The sequence below is a fragment of the Quercus suber genome, unplaced genomic scaffold (assembly GCF_002906115.3).
Source record: "Quercus suber isolate HL8 unplaced genomic scaffold, Cork oak 2.0 scaffold_14, whole genome shotgun sequence".
Taxonomy (NCBI): Eukaryota; Viridiplantae; Streptophyta; class Magnoliopsida; order Fagales; family Fagaceae; genus Quercus; species Quercus suber.
In genome coordinates, this window is record NW_027069479.1 from 2,313,550 (window position 1) to 2,324,742 (window position 11,193).

At 35.5% G+C, this 11,193-nt stretch overlaps 1 protein-coding gene across 4 annotated transcripts; it reads left to right on the plus strand.

Moving 5' to 3' along the window:
* The first annotated feature begins 374 nt into the window (after window positions 1-374).
* Window positions 375-9,270, plus strand: LOC112019264 (putative lysine-specific demethylase JMJ16). 4 transcript variants are annotated; one of them, XM_065780950.1, is made up of 10 exons: window positions 375-529; window positions 1,806-1,877; window positions 1,971-2,107; window positions 3,448-3,519; window positions 3,688-3,765; window positions 3,913-4,440; window positions 4,541-4,765; window positions 4,870-5,031; window positions 7,489-7,857; window positions 8,102-9,270. In XM_065780950.1, exons 2-10 carry the CDS (start codon window positions 1,811-1,813, stop codon window positions 8,918-8,920), a joined length of 2,457 nt encoding a protein of 818 aa, XP_065637022.1. In that variant the 5' UTR covers window positions 375-529; window positions 1,806-1,810; the 3' UTR covers window positions 8,921-9,270. The 4 variants fall into 4 exon arrangements, with proteins under 4 accessions (XP_065637022.1, XP_065637016.1, XP_023907567.2 ...); XM_065780944.1 differs by having other exon boundaries at window positions 1,811-1,877; XM_024051799.2 differs by having other exon boundaries at window positions 1,806-2,107.
* The last annotated feature ends 1,923 nt before the right edge of the window (window positions 9,271-11,193 follow it).

Here is an 11,193-nt window from a genome sequence, read left to right on the forward strand (position 1 = left end):
ATGCTAAAACACAAAAAAAAAAAAAAAAAGCCTAAAAATCCTGAAAAATAGTGGAATTTGGCCTCAAGAGAGTGGGGCTAGTAATCTAAAAGATTAACTAGTCTTGCTCAGAACGTTGTTTACTTTCAGAAAACTATAATATCAAATATATTGGTCACTCATAGGGTGTGTATAAAGAGGTGTAGTTTGTGTACAACAAATTTAACAATGTGATTCGTTACTAAAAAAAGAAAAAGAAATTAATAACGCAATAAAAAAATATAATATTAAAACAAAAACAAAAACAAAAAAAAAAAAAAAAAAACCAAAAAAAAAAAAACAAACAAACAAACGAGTACAAGGACAAGCTAACGAGGGCAGGTTAGTAAATCACACATGTTATACCATCAGACGAGTGGAAACTGAAAAAGAGGAACAAGGTGTGAAAACTGAAAACCCATTTAGAGCATCATACGTGGGTTCGGTTCGGAGCAACTCAGAAAACAATCATTAGAGATTAGAGATTAAAGAACACTTTCGGTTTCTTCTGGTAAAGTTTCTACAAAATTCTCTCTCTATCGTTCTTGTTTTTCATTTTGGTTTATTTATTAGTCTTTCTTCAACATTTTGATAAGCTTCTGAATTTTTTGAATTCCTGCAAGGCTTTTCATTCGATAATTCGTCCCACCCCATTATTTTTCAGAATCCGTTTTGGTTATAAATTTTGATGCTATGAACTGCACATTTCTCTATTGTTTTCTTAGTACTGACACGCATATTTAGTGTGAGGTACATGCTGATGATGGGTTCAAACTGATAGTGAGTTTTATTTTCTTTTCGCCAATTGGAACAAACCCTTTTTTTTTTTTTTTTTTGGGTTTCATGTATCATATATGATTCAAAATTTGCAGTTAAGTTTGGCTGAGTGTGGAAAATCTTTTTAGAACAGTAGTTTTAGTATAAATATCAGTGAAATGGTCGTCAGTCCATCCAATCTGTGAGATATTGACAAGATTAATGTAGTTAACTATTTCAAAAACACAACTTTGCACTCTGTGAGCCAACTAATTTATCTTGGTGAAATCTTGCTGTACACTTTGATGATTCAGTTGTGCGACCATAATATCAAGAAAGGTCCTAGCAGGAAAGCACTTGGGATTGAGTATTTGACATGCAACCCTGTTACTTAAGATTACTGTAGAAGAATAAAGGAGGTGGAAACAAGAGAAGCATTAGAATTTAGTTATTTAATTTTGTAAGGCAACAATCATGTTGATTTCTTTTTTTCTTTTTTCTTTTTTTGATAGTTAACAGTCATGTTGATTTCTACACTAGAGAATACATTTGGAGTTGCATTAAGTATAACCTAAAGCCAATAACACTTTCTGATTCCAAATGTAATCAGATTCTCTTGAAAGACTCATTTCACTCACCAATATGTTCAGATATGTATCATGTACATTATGAGTGTGTAGAATTGGCTTTATTCTTTGTGGTTGGCCTTCATTGTTTCTCTTCCTACGTATTTTTGCTTCTCTTGTTGGTTTGCTGCAGACAATTACAAGCTTTTTGTGAGGTCCACAGAATTATTTCTTCTCCATATTTTTGCTTCTCTTGTTGGCTTGCCGTAGAAAATTACAAGCTTTTTGTGAGGTCCAGTTGTGGGTTGGTATGAGCTGTTAAGCAGTTATCAGTGAGGATAACAGCTGGAATCTACCAATATCTTCCCAATATGTTTATACTAGATTGTTAATCCTATTGTATTCATAAAGTGCTTGGGTTTTGTCATATATAAATCTTCTATTTATTTTTTTTTTACATCATAGTGCAGATGGGCGCAGAGTACGTAAGGTCTCTTCTCAATAACGAGAAGGTTGAAGGTCTCTCGGCTCCTCCAGGTTTTGTCTCTCGTACATCCTTTGTACTTAAGAGGGTCGAAAAAAGTGATGAAACCAATAATACGATTTCCTCCTTGGATGCATCTAAAAAAGAGCCAATCAAGACAGACGCTATGTTCGACAAGACTGACATTGCAGAGCTGTCAGGAACGCTCAAACGCAAACCATGGATACTCTTTGACGAAAGCAATTATAGCCCAAAGGAATTTGAATCTGGACAGCGTGATATGGTCATAGATCTTCTTCTTCTCCTCCTTAAAATGCATAGGTGCTTTGATATATTATGCTGTTTCATGGTGGTAAAATTAAAGGAAATTTGGTATTCTGTGACTTATGTTGATTATGAATACCTTGTATGTATAACTATTAGTATCAGATAAGATGTCCTCACCCACCCCAACCCCCTTTCCTTTACCCAAGGATGCATATTTCTTATCTTAACCTTAATATCTGAGAATATGTGTAAAGAAGCATACCTGCACAGGGGCAAACTTTGGTATTTATTTCAATTTTGTATTACATTAAAGTTGTATCATGTCTTTTAGTTTGAAATGCAGGCAATGATTGTAAAATGAAAGTACTTTTATGTAGTTAATTATAAAATTAGATAGGAACAAACCAAGAGGAAGTAAAATACAGATGGTTTGGTCATGGGCACTAAAGAGTGATTGCATCAACATGTTTAATAGGGGGGCATCTGAAAAGACATGGTGGCCTATGACTTAAATGGTGGATATGGCCCTTGAGGGTGAAAAATGGCGAAAGGGGGCCTGCATATCCCACCTCAAGTACTTACACTTTTGCTTTTTTGAGTTATTATGCTAGATGATTAGATGAATGACTTAATTGAAAATATAAAAAAGTAGAAGAATAATAATAATGATAATAATATCGACATTGATATTGACTTTAATGTTGACATCAATAATGTGGATAACATTATTTAAAATTGTATTGATCTTCACCATAGTTGAACATTATGATTTCTTCATTTGTTATTTTCTATATTATATATATTTAAATAAAGAGCTGTAGGAGATTAATGTGTTAATATTGAGATACTTATCCTAAAAAAAAATCATATTGAGATAATTGTGGCTTACTCTGCTTTTCTTTTTCTTTTTTTCTTTTTAGGGGGGGTGGGGTGGTGTTGGGGGTGCTAGATTTCCTTAAGTCTTTTCCAGAAAAAGAAAATGGAAGCTTAGTCAGTAAGAACTGTACTCTATTGGAACTGTACAAAATAACTCTTGCTAATATAGACACAGCCACATAGGTTTGTGCATGCATATCTGTATATAAATGTTATGTGAATTTGTGGGTGTCCACAGGTGCATTTTTGTAAGGTAATTTCATACACATGGGCAAACATGAACTCTGTTGTCTATATTTATACCTTGAAACTTAGCATACAGTTATGAATTTGTCTAAAAATAACTATTTGATAGTTACTTTGCATCTAGACGATTGATGTGTTGAGAAATGTAGTAATCTCAATTCTCACAGGTAGTGACTGTTTGATTTGTTTTTGGTTGGAAGCGGTAATTATAGTGGTACTTTGTTTCTTTTGCAGAATTTTCCTTTGAAAACTTGCCTTCCAAAAGGGGTTTCTCATGGATGTCCAGATTGTAATAATTGTCTGAAGGTTGACTTTCATTCATTACAATGATTATTCTGTTTGTATTATTGATTATTAGGTACTAGTTCCAACCTTTCCATTGGACTTGATAATTCTTAAGAATTATCAGGCAAATTTTCTTGGTTCCTTGATTTTTGTGGTCAGTTTCATGGTCATTTGAAGTTTTGGAAACAGGTAACAGCAAGGTGGCGTCCTGAAGATGCAAGAATAGAAGTCATTGAAGAGGCTCCTGTTTTCCACCCAACAGAAGAAGTATATCTTGTCTAACTTTTATTAATCACATTCATGGATTTCATCATTTCTGCTTCCATTCATATGTTCTCAGTAACTTTGTAAAATATAAAATGTTTTTTCTTGTAGTAATTTTAATTTTTGAGGACTTTGAACCTTTGGCTGTAGGAATTTGAAGACACGGTTGAGTACATTGCAAGAATACGTCCTAGGGTGGAACCATATGGAATTTGTCGTATTGTTCCTCCTCCTTCCTGGCAACCTCCCTGCCTAATAAAGGAAAAGGGCATATGGGAAAATTCCTCATTTGTTAGCCATACTCAGCGGATAGATGGGCTTCAAAATCAGTCTTCAGGGAGTCAAATGTCTAGATCTTCTGAAAATGTGAAGGGTAAGAGGAGAAGAAGTTTGAGAATGGGTTCAGACTATGATCCTGGCGATGAAGATACCTCAAACTGTGACACCGTTGGACGTTTTAATATTGAACTCTTTGAATCTGAAACTGGTCCAGAGTTCACTCTTGAAACTTTTAACCGATGTGCAGATGATTTCAAGCGCCAATATTTTTGCAGTGGAGATAAGGTTACAGGTTCAGATAAAAATTCAACCGAATTTCAAAATCAGTGGGAACCATCAGTGGAAAATATTGAAGGTGAATATAGACGTATCATTGAGAATCCAACTGAAGAAATTGAGGTATGTTGGAGATTATACACTGAGATCATTGATTAACATTTCTGTACATATTTCTGTTTTGTCGGCCAGTTTATATTGTTATGCTAGTCCACTCTTTTAGGTACTTTTTGGTGAAAACCTGGACACTGGGGTTTTTGGCAGTGGATTTCCAAGAGTTTCAAATTCTGTAGAGACATCTCGTTATCCTAAGTATTTGGAATCAGGCTGGAACTTAAACAATATATCTAGACTGCCTGGTTCTTTCCTTTCTTTCGAAAGCTGGGAGACTTCTGGTATCGTAGTGCCTCAGCTTCGCATAGGAATGTGCTTTTCTTCACTTCATTGGGTAAGATACTTGGATTCTTAATTAGCTGGATTTAAATAGATTTTTCCTGAATAATTGGCTTAATATCCATCCTATCGATCTTATTCTATTGATTTCTAAAACAGAAAACTGAAGAGCACCACCTATATTTATTGCGTTACATGCATTTGGGTGCTCCTAGAATATCCTATTGCATTCCAAGGAGCTATAATGTTAAATTTGAGGCAGCTGTGAAGAAGTACTTTCCAGATTTGTTGGTTGAGCAACATGAGTTAGGCAATAGTCTGGTGAGTTGCAATATCCTTCTAATATAATTGCTTCACTAAAGAGAAGTTCCTGTTGTTTTCTTTTTAAAATAATGGCATGAGTTCATATCTACCTCTATTTGATGGGCTTGCTTTCAATTTCATCACACAAAAGCCAAATGGCATGCATATATTTACAATTTTGTAAGAAGCATCATATACTCTGGTCTAAATATGCAATGCTTTTTTTCTCACCTGTAATTCCTCCTTATTTCTATGCATGATTTTCCAATTTAAGAAATGCCTATTACACACAAAGTTGTATGGAATTTTTTTAAATTGAAATTGTGACTTCTTTTTAAAAACTATTACACAACTTTGTGTGTAAACAGCTTGTGTGCACTAGTCATTTCCCTTCCAATTTATGCCACTATGGGTTCATTCAAGGCTGGACCTTGTTTATGAAATTCGATTATGTCAGTACAGCTTGCATGTCTTTTCATGGGATATGCCATCTCTGATCTCTTGCTGTTTTCAGTTTTCACCTTCATATACAAGCAATACATTAGAAGCTGAAGCTTGTGAAGAATATGTCAATTTGTCAACTTGCTTATGCTTTTGTTGTAGCTTTCCATGTTTTGATACTTTCAAGCAATCCAAAACATTAAAATCAACATCATCATCATCTTCCTTTTTCTTTCCAAACTTCCTAAGAACCAAAACATCATAGTAATGATCTCTCTGGCTCATTACCTATTTCTGCCTCTGGAAAATATGCTTGTTGGTTGACATAGGAAAGAGTTGGAAACTGTTCATCCAATGCTTATTTGGTAAGCTATTGTGGGGTTGGCATTGGGGGATTCTTCAAGGTTTTACACCTGAAAGCTTGAGGTTATTGAAAATAATTCTGCCCAAAATTATGGGCACAAGCTAATTTAGGGTACATCTTAGCAAAGTTAGGCTTGTTTGGTTGTGAGAATGAAAATTGGAATGGGGTTCCCATTACTGTGATTCCCATTGCAACCAATTGATTCCCTTTCCTTTGTCTGGGTTTTCTGACACTTCAGAATGGGAGTTTTTGAAATATATACATTTATCATATTTGGTAGATGTAAGGAATAGGAATGGTTTGTTAAAGGTAAGGTCGCTTGTGGTGGTGACTGGTGAGGGTATGATATTACCAGTGGAGGGTGCAAATGAGGTGAGGTTTGCAAGGGAGAGAGTAACATAGGAGATAAAATTGAAGAGCGACTACAAAAATCAATTTGATTGCCATCAGAATCTTATTCCCTGCCCCTGGGGGGATTGGATTTTTCTCTTCTCAGGTAATGAGACTCAAATTATTGGGAATGGGTACCCATAACTATGCCCACCTTTGCCTCAAGTGAGAGATATGCGGAATGGGAAACGCAGTTTAGGGTGTTGTGATGGAAGACTAAGAGGGGTTTTTGTTGTGTAACTTTGCGGTCCAGAGAATGACAATGCAAAATAATAGAGAAAGAAAGATAAAGAGATGTTGTAAAGATGAGGTAACAATGTCTCAACCTCCAATAAACCAAAACACGAAAATTTCCATTAGGCAAGTCCTAATAAGATTTTGAGATTATATTTCTATTTTAAAATGCAATAAAATACTTCTGACCAAATTAGCTACCAGAGTTGCATATTCCCTAACCTGAAAAGGCTTCCTAGTTGGATGGAAGTTTCTATCCTTGATCTTATGCTTTCAAAGGGACCATATTCTCCAACTATGCTGTAGATTTGACACCATCAGTGCCACTGCAGCTATATTGTACTGCATAAAATAGTTCTTTGCCTTATATTTATGTTGTCACTTGTAATATGGGGAAAGGTTTTGCTGCATACTTGTATGCAACAATTGCTGCATAATGGGTTATGTGGTAGTAAAAAGAAAGCAACATGTGTCCAAGGGTCATGAGCAATGCACATGATCAGATGGACCCTAAGACACTTGTCACTTTCTTTTTGCTGCTTTATAATCCTTTGTGCAGCAATTGCTGCATACAAGTATGTAGCAAAACCTTTCCCTAAAAAAAATTCATATCGTCTCCTTATTCTGTTGCTTGCTGATTACATAAGCTTTGATTTGTTTCTTCTCATTATGCACATGATCCTTCCAGTTTTAGTTAAATGCAGGCATGCTACCCCTTGTAACTTCAAACTGATTAATTATTGCAGCGATTGTACTATATATCACCATATGAGTTAGTGATCCCTCATGCTAATGGCTGTCTTCAGTGTATTTACCATGCTCAAGTTGACAATGTCAACTAATGTGATTTTTTTTTTTTTTTTTGGGGGGGAAGAAATGGGATGAATAATCAAGGAACAATGAATATATCATTGCAGTTAAATTTTTCATTGGCTCAACAATTTCTTTGATGAAAAGCAAATATTTACTTGGATCTTTTAGAAATTACAAGAATGCACTCATTTTTTATTTTTTGGAAATCTTTTATAACATGAACTTTGATACAGGTTAAAGAGGTATTTATCTCCAGGATAAAGTCAGAGGGTATACCTGTGTATCGCTGCATTCAGTATCCCAGGGAGTTTGTTCTCATCCTTCCAGGAGCATATCATTCGGGATTTGATTGCGGCTTTAATTGTGTCGAGGCGGTGAATTTTGCTCCCCTTGACTGGTTGCCCTTTGGGCAGAATGCTGTGGAACTCTATCGTGAGCAGCGGAGAAAGACATCAATATCCTTTGATAAGCTGTTGCTTGGAGCAGCTAGGGAAGCTGTGAAGGCACATTGGGAGTTTTCACTGCAAAGCAATAATACGTTACATAATTTGAGATGGAGGGAAGGGTGTGGAAAGGACGGGATCTTAACAAAAGCAGCCAAGGTAACCCCTAGATTGCTCCACCCCAGCTTTGTTGTGAGATAGATACCATTTTATCTTTTTTATTCCAATAGGTAGGCGTAGAGTTTTAATTAAGGTTTTCTTTTCTTAATAACCTTTTTTCCTTTTAATATTTTTTTTGCTGCTGCTTTGGGTTTTGCACTTAGTAGATATTGTTGTGTTCTTTACAAAGTGGTTGAAGCAACCTAATTCAGGATTCTTTGTTTTATCTTTCTTTATTGTGTAGTCACGTATTAAATGTGAATCTATTATGAGGAAGTATCTTTGCACCTCTTCAAAGTTGCAGAAGATGAGCAAAAATTTTGATGCTAGTAGCAAGATGGAATGTGCAGTGTGTTTCTATGATTTACACCTCTCTGCAGCAGGTTGTCAATGTAATCCAAACAAATTTTCATGTCTGAGTCATGCCAAGCAGCTCTGTTCTTGCTCTTGGAGTGACAGATTTTTCCTCTTCCGATATGAAATGAGTGAGTTAGATCTTCTTATTGAAGCTTTAGAAGGAAAACTAGTTGCAGTCTACAAATGGGCCAGACAGGATATTGGATTGTCTCTGCAGTCCTATGCCTCCAAAGTCATTTCACAGGCAGAAGGCTTTATAAGTGGTCTAGCCTCTCATTCAGAAGAATCAAAACAGAAGGAGCATAAATTCCAAGATGTTGGAACACCCAACGGCATTGGTAGAAATTCTGTTTCTAGCATTAGGGCTGAATTGAAGGCACGTCTGCTCCAGTCTAAAACATTAAACGAATTGAAAGCAAAAGACAGCACTGTTGGAACCCAAGATGCAGCAGTACGCAGTGGCATCACTAGTACTTCTGCTTCTAGCATCAAGGCAGAAATGAAGTTGCGTTTGCCCCAATCAACAACGTCGGACAAACTGAAAGAGAAAGAAAAAGCAACATCTACAAATATTTCAGTTGCAACCTCAAATTATATTTCATTTTTGCAAAGAGAGATGACATCTGAAGATTCTGCTGAAAGCTGGAGCGACTCAAGTTCCTCGGACTCTGATGTTGAGATCAATTCTTGGCTTTTAGCCAAGTGAAACTGCATTTTCTAAGCTTTCAAAAGGTACTAACAATGAGCAAAATATAATACAGTAGACTCCTCGAATCTTAGATCCAAAGAGGCATCTGTGAGCAATTTAGCTTTGAGAAGCAAATTAGAAAAATTGTTTGAGCTTTTTCCTTAAGAAATATTGTTCATATTAGCGATGAAAAGGCGATGAGTAGTGTTATAGTAAAACTTGTTAGAGAAGTGTGGCAATGAGGTATGAATGGCGCTTCCTCACCCAGAAGATGATTTCTTATTTTCTCCATAGAAGATATTTGATATAAATAACAATTTAAAAAGCACCAATTAATGTCATATACCTTTCTGTGGTTGATTGTAACACATGGGGTAGTTAGTTTGTTCTCCTCTTTAGTAATGTCATGGGATGCGTTTGTGAGACAGGAAAAGTTTGGCATATGCAACCCTTTTCCCCAACAAGCAGCTTAATAAAGCGGACCTACAAACGCTTGCAACAGCTATTTCGCAGCTTTGATTGACTGTCTTATATTGAAATAGCTAACACCCGACAAGCTATTTGATTGAACAGCTCTCTCTCTCTCTCGATTTTGTTTTTACTGCAATTAAATTCAGTAGCTCAATTTTCATCAGGGTTGATAGTCCTCGTGCCCCCCGAGGAGCATGGGCTATTAGACTTAACACGGGAAATTTCCTATGATGCTCTCAAACAAGACCTTAAAAATGTCCAAACCTCATTCCAGCCAATGTATGAGAATTTAGATTCTTTATCCAGCTCAAGTTACCTTGGACCATGGGCTATTAGACTTAACACGGGAAATTTCCTATGATGCTCTCAAACAAGACCTTAAAAATGTCCAAACCTTATTCCAGCCAATGGATGAGAATTTAGATTCCTTATCCAGCACAGGTTACCTTTCGTCCTTCTGTGTCTACTACCATAACCATTGGAGCAACTTTGATTAGCCCCAATAGCTTCCGATTCCTATGATGCTCTCAAACAAGACCTTAAAAATGTCCAAACCTTATTCCAGCCAATGGATGAGAATTTAGATTCCTTATCCAGCACAGGTTACCTTTCGTCCTTCTGTGTCTACCATAACCATTGGAGCAACTTTGATTAGCCCCAATAGCTTCCAATTGGTTGGATATTTTTAGCATTGGTGTTTAGTTTTCAGCGTTGTGAAAAAACGTGCTTCAGTATCAGAAGTATTATTGTTATTTAAACATTGAAAATTGTTGTTTAAACACTGGTACCAAACAGTCCCAGTTTTTGGTGCAGTGAGTAGGCTTTCTCACTTTCAACAAGTCAGTTCCAATGATGACTTGTCCATAATAGCTCTACTTTAACTTGGGTTCTTGCTTGGGACTTCCATTGTGAATTTTTTGGATCCATTATACGTAGAGAGGATCCTAATATAAATTGGTTATCCCCACAATTATAAATGTGTACATATGAACTATGTAATGCTAGGGAGTAGGGACAACAATTTTATTACATTCCTACATTAAAATATCAAAAAAATTAAATTAGAGATTGTGGTGGCTCATGTGTGAGTTGGTATGGACAACAATTTTATTACATTCCTACATTAGCATACCAAGAAATTTAAATTAGAGATTGTGGTGACCTATATGAGTTGGTATGTTAATTTTGGAATGTTGTGAAATCGTTGTAACATTCTGTTGTGCCCCTAACGTTACTTTATTTTTGTTGACCTAAAAAGGGATTTGGTCCCTTTTTAATCCTCTGGCCTCTAGTGGAGGCTAACTCCCTTCACTTGTAACCAAAAAAACAAAAATCCTATAATTAACTTGGGATATAGTGATAATCACCCAATAGGGCCAATACAATTGTCTTATATTTAGGAGGAAAATTACATTAAATCCAAAATTAAATTAAAGTTTTTGAAATCCAAATCCTCTTTACTCTTTAATAGAAAGATTTAATTCTTACATTTTATTAATAAAAAAGTCTAATGCCACAACAGTTGACACAAGTTTTGCTTCAAGTCTGCCATGTAGGCAAACTGCTTAGAAACACAAGTCAATAATAGTAACCCATGTGAAAAATAATGATCATCTGCACCAGATTAAAGGTGTCAATTTGTTTAGATTGTGTTTATTACTTTTGTTGATCATCTACACAAGTCAACAATTATGTTTATTACTTTTATTAAAAAAAAGAAAAAGAAAAAGAAAAGTCTAAAATTTTGTTGTAACTCAAGGCTACAACTTCAATCAATATCTTTTTATTAGATATAAATTTTGAAAAATTTACATTTGGAT